At 34.8% G+C, this 16,969-nt stretch overlaps 1 protein-coding gene and 2 long non-coding RNA genes across 3 annotated transcripts in view; all 3 read left to right on the top strand.

Annotated features, from left to right (window-relative positions):
• The first annotated feature begins 5,999 nt into the window (after positions 1-5,999).
• LOC127744873 (uncharacterized) lies at positions 6,000-7,187 on the top strand. Its single transcript, XR_008006138.1, has 3 exons — positions 6,000-6,104; positions 6,582-6,688; positions 6,914-7,187. It is a non-coding gene; the product is annotated as an uncharacterized LOC127744873 (long non-coding RNA).
• A 46-nt stretch (positions 7,188-7,233) lies between these two features.
• Positions 7,234-9,799, top strand: LOC127744874 (uncharacterized). Its single transcript, XR_008006139.1, has 3 exons — positions 7,234-7,309; positions 7,654-7,718; positions 8,837-9,799. It is a non-coding gene; the product is annotated as an uncharacterized LOC127744874 (long non-coding RNA).
• A 6,360-nt stretch (positions 9,800-16,159) lies between these two features.
• The window catches only part of LOC110278193 (ankyrin repeat-containing protein ITN1-like), a 3,162-nt gene continuing 2,352 nt past the window's right edge, over positions 16,160-16,969 (top strand). The window contains exon 1 of the mRNA XM_021136409.1: positions 16,160-16,256. Coding sequence (XP_020992068.1) covers positions 16,160-16,256 — 97 coding nt within the window. The remainder of the gene's footprint in view (positions 16,257-16,969) is intronic.

Raw genomic sequence — 16,969 nt, 5'->3', positions numbered from 1 at the left:
GTTGGTAAGTGGAGTTATTGTACTCGTTGGAGTTGTGAGGTCTATGATCTTGGTTTTAGGTTAGTTGGTTTTCCCACCCAAAGTTTGGGTGGTTCTTCCAACCAGGATTGTAGGTTTTGGAGTGTGGATCATAGGGTTGTCTTGATGAGTTTCCAACATAATTGACTTGCTCCCAATCATCTCCTTCCTCTGCATTCACTCTTTCTTAAGCTGGTGGTTGATTATTGATTGCTGCAACTTGGTTCCTCTCCATCTGCTTGGTGAGCTCTGTTAGTTGATTAGTGATCAACTTGTTTTGGGCCAGCAATGCATCCATGTGATTCAACTCCAGCACCCCTCTGGTGGTGCTCTGATATGAGGCATAGAAATATTCATTATTAGCCATTGTTTCAAAAACATCAATGGCTTCCTCTATGGTCTTCTTCTTATTGAGAGAGCCTCCTGAAGAGTGATCTAAAGCCTTATTTGATTCGTGTGACAATCCTTCATGGAAAATGTGCAGCTGTACCCATTCATTAAACATGTTTGGAGGACACCTTCTTGTCAACTCTTTGTATCTCTCCCATGTTTCATAGAGAGTTTCACCATCTTGTTGTCTGAATGTTTGAACCTCAGCCCTTAATCTGTTAACTCTTTGGGGAATGTAGAATCTTGCCAAGAACTTATTCACCACATCTTTCCAAGTTGTCAAACTCTCTTTAGGAAAGGACTCTAACCACTTTACTGCTTTATCCCTGAGAGAAAAGGGAAACAACAGCAGCTTATAGGTGTCCGGGTGGACCCCATTGGACTTCACAGTATCGCATATTCTCAAGAATGTGGTTAGATGTTGATTGGGGTCTTCTTGGGCACTTCCTCTAAATGAGAAATTGTTTTGAACAAGGGTGATGAGTTGAGGCTTTAACTCAAAATTATTGGCATGAATGGTTGGTTTTAGGATGCTACTTCTGCAATTTCCTGGGTTTGGGTTGATGTAAGAACCTAGAACTCTTCTCTCCTACCCAGCATGATTGGCTGCACCCTCTCTGGCATGATTATGCACCTTTTCCTCATGATGATTCTCCATATCATCCTCCATATTCATATCCAAGTCCTCCTCTTCTTCCTCTGGGCCAATAACCTTCTTTCCTCTTGATTCCCTCCTTAATCTAAGGAAGGTTCTCTCAGGCTCACTATTAAAGGAGGTTGAAGTTTCTCCTCTTCTACCTGTCATACACTCAGCAAACACACGTAAATAGCAAGTGGAGAAATCTCTAAAACTTATGGTTAGAGTGGTTAGTGCAATTGATCAAACAATTAGTACATTAGTGTGCTAAAGAGTAAATAAATAAGGAAAAGCTACTTAAATTGCAGAGAATAACAGTAAACAACTGGAATCGAAACTAATTATCAAAAGAAAAGAAAAGTGTTCAATCTAGTTATCCTCCAATTTAATCATTGTCAATGCAAAATCAATCTCCGGCAACGGCGCCATAAATTTGATGCACGAAAACTTGTGTCTCAACAAATTTCTCTCGGCAATTATACCGAATTGTCGTCAAGTAAAAACTCACAATAGAGTGAGGTCAAATTCCACAGGGAATGATTGGTTGAGCAACCTTAATTAGAGGAGTGTTCTAGTTGAACTAAGCAGATTTGAATTTGAAATTGCAGAAAATTAAATGGAGGGAAAAGTAAATAGCAAGGAATGTAAATGACGGAAAGTAAATGGCTGAATATAAATGGCAAAAGTAAATTGTAGGAAAATAAATGGGAATGGGGTGATTAAGCATAAAAGTAAACAGCAGAAATTAAAGAGAATGGAAATATCAGAGATGGAAGTTCATTGGGTTCATGAGATATTGTATTCTCCGGATCAAGTTCATTCTCATCTCTTCCTCAATCCATACAACTCATTGATCTCTTGGCAATCTTAGGTGATTGAATCCCAATTCCTTGGCAATTCAATCTCTCTAAGTTTGAACAATTGCCCAATTCCTTGATCTAATTGCTCATGGGAAGAGATGAAGTATGGTCACTGATTATACCACATGTATTTCCAAGTCAAAGTATTGGTAGGATTATATGTCACTATATCCATCAAACCCACAATTCGGTCCAACATGAGAAAGCATTTCTAGCATGATTTCCTTATTCCTCTTCCAATGTTCAAAGGAAATGCAAGTATGAGTAGCTTCTTTTCCAAGACAACTACTCAATTTGATGAAGATCAAAAGCTTTCAAGTAAATCAAAGAGAAAGGAAAGAAGAAGAAGAATGAAAACTATAATTGATCCATTGAATTACAATAGAGCCCCCTAACCCAATGAAGATGGGTTTAGTTGTTCATACTCAATTCAAACAGAAAAATGCAAAAAGAAGAAAGTACATGAACTAGAAAGAAAAGTATAGAGAAAAGTAATTCAGCGTTTCCCCTTTCAGTCTTCCCAAAAGTTGAAAATAAAAAAGTCCCCAACTAACTTTGATTCTATCTATTTATACACTTTCTTCATTCAGGCTTGAAGTCTTTGGATGTAGGCCTTGGCCTTTGTTGAAGCTAGTTAAGAGTGTCTTCTTAGTGACGTTGATGAGGACATTTGCGACTGACGTTCATACTCTGCATGGATTCCATTTTGGTATTGAAGTTGGACTTAACGTTTGAGTGGAACGTTAAGTCAAAAGTTGCATTTTAACACTTGGGCGTTTGCCACTAGCGTTTGACCCAACGTTGGTGCACTAACGTTTGTTCGCCCACGCGTGCACATCGCCCACGCGTACGTGTCAAAACAACGTTTTGCGCGTGCGCGTCGCTCATGCGGGTGCACAATTGGCTAAAATGCTTGTCCACACGTACATGTCATCGACACGTCCGCGTCACTATAAAATTTTCCAACTTCAAAACTTGAAACTTATCGAGAACGTTGGGGGTAACGTTGGTGAGCCAACTTGGCCACCAACGTTGCACCTTGAGAGCCAACTTTGGCTCCAACTTTGCACCTTTGAGTTAGGAACGTTTGAGGCAAAGTTGGAGGCCAACTTTGGCTGCCACGTTGCCCTCTTGAGCATGGAACGTTTTAGGCAAAGTTGGAGGCCAACTTTGGCTCCAGCTTTGTCCTCTTCTCCTCTTCACCAACATTGGAGGCAATATTGGAGGCCAGCTTTGGCTCCAACGTTGGCCTCTTTTCCTCTTTACAAACGTTTGAGGTAATGTTTGTGAGCCAGCTTTGGCTCCAACATTGTCTTGTTTGCTTCTTCCTTGACATTCCTCTGCTTCTCTTCACCTATCATCAATCAAACACATGCATCAAAATCTTGCCAAAATCACAAGATCTTGCATCATACATAGCATCAAGTAAATTTCTGCACAAATCTTATGAAAATGCACATAAATAACCATGTTTGATTGAATCAAGATATGTATGAACTTCTCATCCAAATGCTTACTTAATGCTCAAGAAAGTGCATGAAACCTAATGAAAACAAATGAAAAAGGCTTGTGAAACTAGCCTAAGATGCATTGGCATCAATAACATACCTATATCCTAATTTAACAAATACTTTATTTGAATAGAAACTAAGAAAAATAAAAGGTCAGCTCCTGCAATAAATTGAATTGAACACATATACTTATTTCATTCTATTTATCTACGAAAATTGAAAGAAAAATTCATGACGAAGCAGCAAATTAAGTAATCAACAGTACATATTCAGCTTAAAAGTAGAAATAAGGCAGGAAACTTGCCATAGCAAACAAATAGATGAGAAGATAAAGCATAGAAAAAATTATAGTTAACCAATCAACAATACATATTCAGCCAATAGTACACTACAAGAAAATTCAACAACCAATAATACGAGGTTAGGACATAAATCAACAGTACATATTTAGCCAGCAACATAAATTCAACATGAAAAATGAAATTCTATAATCTAAATCAAGGGAATGACAATAATACGAGGTTATGCACACATTTAAATTTCAATTAAATTAAACAACAATTCTTCACTGACAAGTGGGGTTGACTATATTAAGTCTATAATTTAAGTTTAATTCTTGAATTCTCAACTGATTCCAAAACATTGAATAATGACTTAATTACCTTTTTCTATATAATAAAATAAATTTGTGACTCACTCAATTTCAATATGACCGCATTAGTGCATTACATACAAACAGATGTAGTAGTAATTGCATTTAACTGAGTTGTTATGGCTAACACATAGATCAGACCCTATTATAACTAATCAACCTAGAACTCATCATAATTAAAATTTCACAAGAGTTCAAGACCTCTTACCTGCCCAACAGTTTTGGAAGCCAAACCCAACGTTAATCAAGTGCTAGAGTGTACCTAAACACTTGAAATCACAATATTTTACTTAGTCAAAAGCCCTAAATTTTCAAAATTTTGGAGAGAAGAAATGAGAAGGATTTTGTGATTTCTTTACCAATTTCTTGGGTGGATTTTGTAGAGCTCTTAACGAGAATCGTGTGGCTGCAAACAGTGCGGCGATCGGAGCTTCGTAGCTCAAGTTATAAGCTTGGAAAGATGAGGATGAATAGTGTTAATGGGGTTTCTCTTCTTCCCCTTTTCAGCTGGTGTGTGTGTGTTTAAGTGTGTGGTGTACTGAATGGGTTCACTTATGAACCTATATACATGTTGGGTTGGGCCCAACTTGGGCCTGGTCTAACCCATTAGCATTTTTAGCCGGTTTGGCCCAACTTTGGGCCAAACTTTTAAAACTAATGCCTGGTTTTTCATTTCTAATATTTTTTCTAAGGTTTTCGACTGTTTTTAATTTTTCTCTCACAGTACCGGACAGACTTAAACCGGTTCGACGGGTTCGGCTGCTGGTTCGCGGTTTTTCTCGATTTTTTACAGAAAATACATTTTTTTACTCAAAAACATCTACTAAGTCCAAAAATCAAATTTAAATCCTCAAATTCTCATTCAAAATTTTTAGATCCTATTTTGGGCCATATTAATTATCTAATTAGACGGTTAATTAGTCTCAGTTCTTACAGGTGTCCATTTACGCTAGCTTTCACTAATTCAATTAGTGAGTGGCTAGGACTTATGGATTTGGATTGATGAAGCTCATTTGACTTTCCTTCAATTGTTAGAGGATGACTAAATGGGATTGATCCTTGCAATTATCATGTTGTGGTTAGTAACAAGGATAGTGATCCTTAACCATCAATCCTTGCCAAGGACTTTTCACCATTTGAATTTCCTTCTCTTTGTTACTTAATTGCCATTTACTTTCTTGTTATTTACATTTCTTGTCTCTTATTACAAAAACCCTAAAATATTTCATGGCCAATAATACGCACACTTCTTTGCAATTCCTTGAGAGACGACCCGAGATTTGAATACTTCAGTTTATTTTTATTAGGATTTGTACTTGTGACAACCTTCTAAACTTTGATTGGTGGATAAATTGTTGGTTTGTACTATGCTTGCAATGAAATTTCTTTGGTAAATTCTAGACTGACATTTATCCTCACGTCAAACTCTCTTAAGAATAAAATATAGAGCTCTGGTTTTTTCTCTCTCTACTAGTCCTAAACCCATCATAACCCAGCACTCATAATTAAGCCGGTAAAACCTCCGAATGTTAGAAAATAAATAATAAATGATTTGTATTGTGATTTATTATAGTTATTCATGGTTTTATTTTCAAAAAATTATTTACCAAAAAGTAATTAAAACAAAGTTATGAGATTTTGAGTTTAAAATTAATTATAACTCATATAAATTTCAAAAATATTTAAATATTTTCTTATTTAGAATTTAAAACTTTAGTAATTTAATTACTCCTAATTTTATTAGAAATACCTACTCTATACCCTAATTTTATTAAGTCATTTCTATTCTCTCTCGTCAATTCCTCACGGCCTCACTTCGTCACTCGTCCCTCTCAGCGTCTCACCTCTCGTCTCTGGTCTCTCACTTTTTCTCTCTCGGTCTCACGCTTATCTAAGACTCAGGCTCGTCGTCACGGTCTCATGCCCCTGCGCTCGCTTCGTCGGCGGTAGAAGCAGATGGAACCAACATCTGCTCCCTTGAGTGGTGGTGGTGGTCTTCTTGTTTCGGCCATTAGTTCAGTTGGTCAGCTTCCCAGGTGAGCTCCCTTCGACCCAGTTCTTTCAGACTTTCAGTGTCAATTTTGATGTATCTTAGGGTTTGAAATTAGAATTTTATGATGGTGGACTGGTGGTTGTTGTTGTTGTTGTAGTATTTGGTATTTTAGAATTATTGTTAAACCTGAGCAAATTTTTTTGTTGCTGGATAACATTATTGAGTTTAATTTTTGTTGCTAGATAACATCACTAGGTTGAATTTTATTGCTGGATAACATCACTGGGTTGAGTTTGATACTTGAATTGTTGAATTTGTTGTTGTGTTGCTTAAAAAATCACTTAGCTAAATCTTTTGTTGCTGTAAATTTTTTTGTTCCTTTGCCAAGAATATTAATTTTTTTTGTTGAGTGGAAACTCTAGGATGGGCGTATAGTTTCTATGGTGAGGATATTGATGTTTTGATAAGCATGTGCTTATGCCTTTGGTTGATAATGCAATAGGGTTTTGAATTTCAGCAGATTGTTGATATTGGCAAAACTCTGCCATTGTTCATGGAGCTTCAAAACTTATGTGACAGGATGTGAAGAACCATGCTCTGCAAAGTGTCTTGTTTTCAATGTTGCAGGTCTCATTTAATTTGAGTTGAACCATTTGGTTATGTTGGCAGTGTAATTTCCTCACATATTTATGCTAACTAAATAATTTGAAACTATAGGTACTAGAGAAAGTAAAACTCAAATTTTTTTGACAAAATTTTTTAGAATTGCATTAATTGACATCATATTGTTATTGATCTTGTCCTAGATATTAATTGCTAATTTCATTTTATAACTATCTTTTGATCTTATAGGTACTTTACATCAATAAAGTGTTGGTGCTGAAGGTTTGAAAAATATTTTAAAGCTTAGGAGGAATGGCTCTGCTGTATCTAATATAAGTAGTGTTGCTTCTTATTGTGTTGCAATATTATGCTTACTATTTCAGATTTTGTTTTTAGCTCCTTTAAAGCGCATGAGTAGCTTGTGTTTCGATGAAAAGCTATTTGTTCAATCACTCTACAAGGTGATTTAATTTCCTTAAACTTCTATTATCTCATATTTGATAACAACCTACTCTCTTACATAGATTTTGGAAAAAGAAGTTCTAAAAATATTTTCTTTGTGCAGGTCTTGGTTTCTATCTCAGAAACAACTCCCATCATTTTATACATTAGAGATGTTGAGAGGCCTGTTCTACAATCTCCAAGGTTATACAACTTGATACATAATGCTTCATTGTTTTTGAAAATTGGTAGGCATTTATCCTTTTCCATGCTCTTATTGACAAAGAATCTAAGTTATAATTAGTGTTATATTTTGTTTCTAATTTTTGTTTTGGTTTTTTATATCTTATTTTTTATATCTTGTTTCTTATGTTAAACAGTGACAAGTGATTCGTGCAAAAATATTCTATCATAATCTAGAAATGGTTAGTATAAATGATCATAATTATTATGATTATTTAAGTTAATAGTGTGAGATTATGCAGATTTTTTTTAATCAATTGCTTTGTCAAGGTCTAAACTCTACTCTCCAATTGTTACATCGATAGGTGGAAGCCATCAAAAGAATTGCTGAGTATGTTGCTCAACTGAAAAAGAGTTGGAAAAGGACATGGTATGAATTTTAGAGTTTGTATTCATTGTTGAATAATACGAGTATAGTTTGTTGTTTTTTCTGCGCATTTTTAAAGGAAAAACAAATCTTGTTTCTTAAGCTAGTATTTTTTGGTTGGTGATCTTTTCAGGTGTGTGGCACTTATTAGAAGCTTCTCCATGAAAAAGGAGCTGTATGAACATGATGGAGTTTGTAATTTGTAGTTTATATTTTGGAGATTTATAATTCCCTATTTTTTTTCCTATGTATCTATCTAGTTCATTAGGGTTCTTCAATGTGTCTTGTTAGTTTGTACTTTAAAGTTTATATATTGAAGATTTATAAAACAATCTTAGTTAAATGAAAGACATTTTAACTATCTATATTATTATATATTATATAAATGTTAACTTGCTGAGTAAATTAGTTAATATATTAATTAATTAAAAAATAATATAATTTAGCAAATTATACGTATAATTTATATTAATAAAATTATTACAAAATAAATAGTGTTTTGTAACTAAAGAAAAAAAATATTACAAAATTAAGTTACATTTTGTAACAAAATTTTATGATAAGAAAAAATATAGCACAAAAAATATTTTGAAGATCAAAATTTGTTATGACTTTTGTAATGACTTTTGATTTTTTGTATCAGAAAAATTTGTTACAAAATATTACTTTAAATTGTAATAGTTTCATTTTTTGTTACAAATATTTTTTGTAACGGGACATACTGCAATGACCCTTTTTTTGTTACAAATATTGCTTTTTCTTGTAATGAGTCACAGTCAACAGTTGGAGCCTCAGGAGGTGCCCCATCTACACACCGTAATAAACAGTAGCTAGTAAGGGATGGAGGTTACTAGTATGTTTTATATTTACGAGCTTATTTAATTTTATAGTATAACTTGCATATATAGTGAGAATTATTTTCTTAATAATACTTGGCACCCTCCGAGATCGAGGAGAGAGAGAATAATCACTTGGATTTTCCAGAACCATTGTAGGTGGTTCATACCCAAGTTTAGTATGACTTGCATATATAGTGAGAGTTATTTTCTTAATAATAGTTGCCACCCTCCAAGATCTAGGAGAGAGAGATTAATCACTTGCATTTTCAAGAACAATTGTAGGTGGTTTATTACCCAAGTTTAGTATGGCTCAAGATAACATATGCGATCTTCGGTGGTGACTTTTTAAGGTAATTAATATTTTTTTAAACTTCAAATTATAAACTTATTTTGATATGATTCATTGGTCTTTGATATTGCAGGACCACTTTGAGTTTGTCCACGGAAAAAAGCAGAAGATGTACAATGCTTGGCAGGTGAGAGCTGCCAAGCGCCTCTGGGAGATACTAGCAAACACCTGCAACAAGTGTGCTCTTACAGATTGGATCTCAAACGATATCCTCGCCCAGCTAAAGTTGTATTGGAACATAGGGGATTATTGGGCAATCCGGGCTAGGGTCCGAGCCAGTCGAGCATTTCAGATAGATGGATCAGTGCACATCGGATGGTCCACCACCTACAAGGAAATCGAGAAGAAGATGGTTCGTATCATTTAAAGTTTTAATTGTTAACTTAATTTGTTTATTTTATTATTAATAAGGTTGAAACTAATATAATGACTTCTTGAAATTCTATACCCTATGGGCAAAAGATCTAACTAGGTCGCAAACCTCGTTAGAGCGAGGTCTTTTAGATAACGCACATAAGGAAGGATTACTGGGTAAACAAACGGTTTAAGGACACTTCTATAAGCTCAACAAACCTAAATATATCTAAACAAATTATATTCATTTGTTTATTTAACTTTGTGTTCATCAATATTATTTGATTTTAGATTCAATTTGACGTTCGGCTAGCCAAGGCCCAGCAGGAGCATGCAACTCAAATTGCATAGGGCCCTAAGCCTCCATCCATATCTAAGGATAAGATATGGATGCAGACAGTTGGCAACCGCAAGCGAGGGAGGGTCTATGAATGGTATGTCAATCCACCATGACTACTCCGCAATTTTTTTATATTGAATTCATTGCCAGCGGAGGTGTGGATATTAGAGAGTAGGTTACCCTATCCAACAGGGAGCTACAATAGAACATGGAATAAGAGCAACATCAAAATCGAACGAGATACGCAGAACTGGAGGCATGCTGCCAACAGGAGCAAGACAAGTGGAGGCTTCCTCATCAGAGATATGAGGAAAAATCAGGAGCCTCTAGGAGATTGTCGTCTACCAGCAGTTTGATCCAGACTAGTGGAAGAATCCGGTCACAGACATATACTTCTTCATGTAAGAGAAGCTAATTAAGGAGTGATTCATCCAACGGTGCATCCGATGTGCCATCTCTTTTTTTGCCTAGACGTTCTCCAGCATCATTTGGTTGTCAGCTGCTGATGCCACCTGTGCCACCAGCACCCCTAGGACCACAGGATGGAGCCGACAACGACGATGGTGACTTTATCTCAGATTATTAGATGTAGTGTATTTATATTTTCGGCTTTGATAATATTTTTGTATTTTTCTTGTTTCGATGTATCTTAATTTCAAATAGTCTTGTAAATTTATTATTTATTCAGTTTCATCTTGAATAAAAACTCTTTTACATATATGTATATATATTATTTATAACATTATAGAAAATTTAAAAAAGATTCATTTTTTACTTTTACTATAGAATTAATATTTTATTTTTTTTCTAACATTACTGTTACCGACAGCGGGATAGTTATCAGTATTTTAAAATAAAATTTTTTCATATTTCATTTTACCAATGGCCATGTCCCGTTGATAATATTGATTGGGATTTACTGATGACAATTTCATTGACGATCTTTTATCGTCAGTATGACTATCGATAAATTTAATTAACGATGCTTTAATCGTCAACAAATCCATCAATAAAATACACGATTCTTATAGTGTGCTTTTAGTCTTTTGACACTGCCATAAGCCTAGCTTCACCGAGAAAGCATGATCTAAGTTCTCCTCCAAAACAGCATTCTAATTCACTTCTTCTTAATTGTGTGTAGTCAAGCTAATTCTCTCCTTTGGGAACATATTCTCCTTTCTACCCACTGATTCTAATATCATCTCCCTCTCCCTTATATCATTGTCCATGTTCCTTTCCTTTACACTCAAGCTTGTAAAACTATCACTGAATTGAAGCAATCCGGCACAGCCTTTTTTCTCCTAAATTCTTGATTAGCATAGGATCCTGCATCACCTAATCACCAATTGCCCTCTGTAATCTCAATTCTGACAGACTAATTTGGTCTACCACTCTAAACCACTTTGGTCAACCCATGCATATAGCACGAAGGGCATTTTCCATTGTCCCCGTAGAGAAGTGTTTCTCAGCGAACAACTTTCCCACTACGCTATTGAAACATGTTCCTAATCCCTCCACTGATGTCCTCTTGATCCAATTGTACTAGATCGTCATTCTATACATCACTCCCATGGGACATGTTCTGCATGGCTCCTAGTACTGTGAGAATACAAGAACTGTGTATGGCTATGAGACTAAACCTGAAAGTCATGTTTCCAATGATAAGAAAACGTTGACTTGACGGCACCAGAAACACTATTTAGGTAAAATCCTAACAGAGCATATTTGACTTAGCGGCACTTTTTGAGTCACTTAACTTTTAACATTTATATTACAATATTAGTTTTTTGTATATTTATTTATTTATAAGTTTATATATTATTTTATTATAATTTTTCTGGTTGAATTGCTGCAATTGAATTGGGAAAATTACTAAACCAATAAACTAATAGCTAAAGTGATTTGACGACTGATTTAACTTTCAAAACCTTAATTGATTTCTTCTTCAAAATATATATATGAAGTGGGAAGATTCTCACTTATTCCTTAAAGAAGTATGAAAAAAGGCACATCATAAAAAAAATGGAGAAAATAATCAAACTAAGGTAACTAAATCTGATCCTAACTAAGACTAATCATGTCCTAGCTAAATCTACTTAACCTACCTATCTTTTAATGGGAAAAAAAACTATTAATGATATTGATATGAGTGTTGTAGTTGTCAAGTGGCACAAGCTAAGGTTGTATTTAGTTTGAAACTTCAACTGCGAAAGCTTCAAGATTCATGGGCATTTTGGGCCTCCTTCTTTGGTCTTCCAGTTGTTATAGCAAGGGCATAGTTCTTTGTTGCCGTAAGTTCCTGGCGGTACACACAAGCATACCGCACAGCACTTATTGCAAAAGAATAAACATGGCTTCTTGTGATGCGTCTTTGAACACCTTTCATCACACCGAGGAGCACACTCTGCAATTGTGTGTCAACTAATCAAAAATCATTTCAATCACTACAACAAGATTGAAAACAGATTGTAAAGGAAGAAAGTGTTTTTTTTTTCTTTTCAATTAAAAAAAAATACAAGTACATTCGATATCATTCGGTCCACCAAAGATAGATCATATTCGCAGTTAAAAAAAATTAATCAAAGAACTCATAACCTTTTAGAATCGAAAAAGTATATGAAACTAATTTTAGTTAATTAATGTTAGTCAATTTTTTAATTCTAAAAATTTTTATTTTGCGAAAAATTTAGAGTTCAAGAATTTACTATTTAAAGTTTAGAATTTAAGAAATAAAATAATTTAAAAAAATTGATGTTAACTAAACCAATTAGTTCCTAACATTAGTCTTTAGACTATATTGTTAGTATTTACCTTCTATGTCAACTTTCTTCGATGAAAACAGTGAATATTAATTCTTAAAATGTCCAATATATATATTTGGAATATAAATAAAATTATATAACTTGATTATTCATTTGTCATGTATTAAATAACCAATATTCTTATAATCCAATGTCTTAATCTTTGTCATATCATTTTAAAAAATCTTTTGTAACATTTTATTTGGGTAAACTTATACGAGGTGAATCAATATATACCTTCCGGTTGAAGACTTCCTTCAGTGGTGCCATTCTGAAATTTAAGAAGAGGATAAAATAAAAATAAGATTAATTCAAAGAAGAAAGCGCATAGTTATATGATATAACTATTCAGAAAAGAGGGAGTAAAATTTTTTTTAAAAATCAAATTAAATCTTTTTAAAAGTTAGTACTCCTATACTATGTTTGCTAAATTGGGAAAATAATAATCTTAAAAAGTTAATATACCTTGCTGCTGGATGCTGGATTAGTTGCCGGAGTTGGAGCTCCAATTGGAGATGCATCTGTCTTTGCCTGAAAGCATTATCATTGTGGTAAGCAAATATATCATGACATAAGAAAAAATTTCAATGATTTATTAAAATTGAACGATGATTATGACTTACATTGGTGGCTGCAATAAGCAACACCACAAGTAAGCAGAGCATAACAATGCTTAGTTTTCTGGCCATTGTTCACTTCAATTAATTATCTGATCGCATACGTGAAGCGAGAAACAAAGAAAGAAAGATTATGTGCTCTAATTTCTAAAATTAATGCACATTCATTGTCATATATATAGGTGGAAGTGGTATTGTATGACTAGAGAGTCAACATTATACATAAGAGGTGGCGCCCAGTTCGTAAAATAAATTTGTTCAATTCTAACGTGACTATTGCGTAGTCCTTGCCTATTAAGATGTCCAACCACACTTTCTCTTTCTAGAAACTTACCTCCTCTTTTTTCTTTTTTTGTTTTCATTTTGTTTTCTATTCTATAGTTTCTCTCCAAAGTTTCATTTTATGCAAGTATCTTTCTATATTAAACAAAAAATCATTTTCTATTGGAATTAATATTAGTGGCAATATGAGATCAGTGTTTTACTACGAGTTCTTAAGACCGTCGTTTTAGCTCCATGTACTCTGTAGCTTTATGGTTAAGATTGCACGCACAAGAAAATAAAATAAAGTTCAAATTTTCATTGGAGTATGTTAATTGTGTGCTCAATTTATTTTAGCTTCAATAAATTACATATATGGAATCTCACTTTTGAAGGAATAACTAAATATTGTCTAGATCATGATTAACTAATTCAAATATCTTAAAATTTAGATATCTAATTTATAAACACATAGAATGTGATAACATTAAGCTAAAACCTAAGTACGCAAATATAAGCAAATAGCGCAACTGAGCTACCTTCAGAAAGTGGCTACATTGCACAATCAAGATGTTAAGGGTATCTTGCAGAACAATAAACAAAAAGTTTATAAAGATAGTAAGTTTTAGTTAGGACTCTTTTCTTATATTGAGTGTTAGGTTGTTAGAGTTAGCAGCCAGTTTTGTTGAGTTTGCACCACAAAAGTAGAATGTATGCTTACAGATAGAACAGATTTACTGAATGATATACAAAGTGTAGAGGTTATTCAGTTACAATGCAAAGCTTTCTGCTCTATTTTTCTTCTTGTCTAATCATAATTCAACTCAGCATCTCTTGCATCTTCGCTCATGAGATTTGATCTAAGGTTGAAATTATTTTTCAAGATCCATGAAATAGAGAGTTAAACAACTCAAGAATCAACTCAAAACAATCAAAAAGTGTGGTCTCTCGGCCTCAAATTATATTTCTAAGATAAAGCACCTGACATACTCTCTTGCAGCATTGGACAGTCCTTTATCCTCAGAAAAACACATTAAAAATTTTTTTGAAGGTCTCAATGAAGATTATCAAATACTGTTGACTACCATCAATTTTAAACCTGAGTCATTCTCCCTTTGAGAAGTAGAAACCTTGATTCTATCTCATGATGATATGCTTGAGAAATTCAGAAAGCCAGATAACCTTGTGGCTCAAGCACAATTAAGACAAACATCTTTTCTATCTATTCCTAATTCAACTCGTGATTTTTGACGAAAAAGAGGTAGAGAGGGTCGTTTTACTCGAAGAGGTAGGTTATTTACAGGAGCTTCAAGCCCACAATGGCAAGTTTGTGGCAGATTAGGTTGTATAGCATGGCATTGCTAACATATATTTGATCAAGAACTTTCTCCATCGTTCCAAAAGGGTTAAAATTTCAGAAATTCATCTCCAGCCATCTTTTCTACAGCATCAACCATCTTTTTAGCCTCACACACCTCCAATTAGAATTTTACACCACCTCTACCATATTCATCAATCAAACTGCATACTTGCCGGTCCCCTCTTTAGTTTGTGATCTATCATGGAATCCAGACATTGGTACTTCACACCATGTGACACCAAATCTATCCAATCTCTTGACTTGCTCAAAGTATAATGGTCCCCATAAGGTTAAGGTAGATAATGGTGTAGGTATGTGCATTTCTCATATTTGCAATTCAATTTTATATGATTTTGATTCAAAAAGATTATTTAATTATAGTAACCAATAATACTCCTGAAATTACCAAGAATTTAATCTATGTCTCTAAATTTGCAGAAGTCAATCAAGATTTTTTTTTGTTTTTATTAAAGAAGAATAGACAAAAGTAAAAATACAGGGTAGACAGATATACACTCTAATTTTTTTAATATATTATCTGTACACACCAATATTAAGTTTAATTGTCATTTCTACCCATTTATTAGCTGAATAACTTTTCAAGTTGCTCTAAAACATTTCTTTTAAGGATGCTTAAATGTCAAATTATGATTGGATGCATTTAATAAACTGGTTTAATAGTTAAAAGATTAAAAACCAGAAAAAATCGGTCTTTTATAATAACATCAATAAACTTAATTATTCGGACCATAACCATCAAATACGGTTCAATCCGACCCATTTACATAATCAAACCGGATCATGCTTTTTTTTTCTTTCTTTTAACTTGCAAGAAAGACGTCGTTTAGCAATCCTAAGACTCCTCCCTCAACGTCAAGCTCGAGTTCTATGGCTGACTGCGTGCTCTTCCGCCCAAGCTCTCTCCCTCTCTCGGCTCTGGTCTCTCTCACTGTCTCTGCTGTCACACTCAAGCTCATCATCGCTCTCTTGACTCCGGTATCTCTCACTGTCTTTGGTCTTCGTCACTCTTTGTCTAGTCATCGTCTCGCAGTCAGTCTCACGCCTTCGTTCCGCTCGCAGTTGTCTCGGCCCCCTTTCACCACAATTCCTCTTGGTATGTTGCAGTTCCTTTCCATAACATGGTTTTAATTTATCAATTTAGATGGCAGATTTCTTGATCACCAAGATAAAAGGAGCATCTAATGTTCCTCTCCCACGCTCAAAGGAGACAGAGCCAATTTTCTATCACCTATAGCTTCTAGGCTTTCCCTCTCAAGAAGGTACATTTCTAATGAATTGGAAATGTCACATGAAATTCTATCTATTGAATGCACAAGCTCACCGGAACTTAGCAAAACCACAGACTCTAGATCGCCTGAGCAGCCTCAAGTAAGCGAGAGATTTGATATTGCTACCTACAAGGCACAATAATTGTCCCGAAAAAGTTCAGGAAACATAAGCATCAGAGCCAAAAGAAAATGGAAAATCTGAATCAACTTTATTTTGCTAAAAGGAGTAAGCACATGGAGATGCACAAAGAGGCATTACTGAATGCAAGAAACACCATATTAGTTGCTGTTTTGATTGCAACTGCAACTTTTGCCGCTGGTATTGCTCCTCCTGGTGGTTAGGGGTGTGCAAAAAAACTGGTTTCACTGAACTGAATTGAAACTGAACTGAAACTGTTTTAAATAAACCAGTTTTTTTAAATAAAAAACTGAACTGAAACCACAGTTTTTATAAAAAACCAGTTTATTAAAAACCAGTTTTTATGGTTCAGTTTAGTTTTAAACCAAATTAAAACTGGTTTTATTTAAACTCCAAAATTAATTTTACATACTCTTTCTTTCTCTTTCTCCCTTCACTCTCTCTCTCTTTCCCCTCTCTCTCTCTCTCCCTCTCTCTCCTTTCCCCCTCTCCCTCTCTTCCTCTCTCTCTTCCTCTCTCTCTCTCCTCTCCCTTCTCTCTTTCTCCCACTCCTCTCTCTCTCTCCCTTCCTTTTTCTCCCTCTCCCTCTTTTTCCTCTCTCTCTCTCTCCCCTCTCCCTCTCCTTCCCTTTCCTTCTTCTCTCTCCTCCCCTCTCTCTTCCTCTCTCTCTCCCCCCTTTTTTTCTCTCTCCTCTCCCTCCTCTCTCTCTCCCTCCCCTTTTTCTTCCTCTCTCTCTCTTCTTCTCCTCTTTCTCTCCCTTCTCTCTCTCTCTTTCTCTCTCCCCCTCCTATTTGTCTCCCTCTTTTTCTCTCTCTTCCTATCCTTCTCTCTCTCCCACTCTCTCTTTTTCCTCTCTCTCCCTTCTCTCTCTCTCTCTCTTTCTTTCTCCTTTTCCCCCTCTCCCT

Source organism: Arachis duranensis, chromosome 2, assembly GCF_000817695.3.
Source record: "Arachis duranensis cultivar V14167 chromosome 2, aradu.V14167.gnm2.J7QH, whole genome shotgun sequence".
Classification (NCBI taxonomy): Eukaryota; Viridiplantae; Streptophyta; class Magnoliopsida; order Fabales; family Fabaceae; genus Arachis; species Arachis duranensis.
Note: the sequence above shows the minus strand (reverse complement) of the source record. Positions and strands in the feature narration are given on the sequence as shown.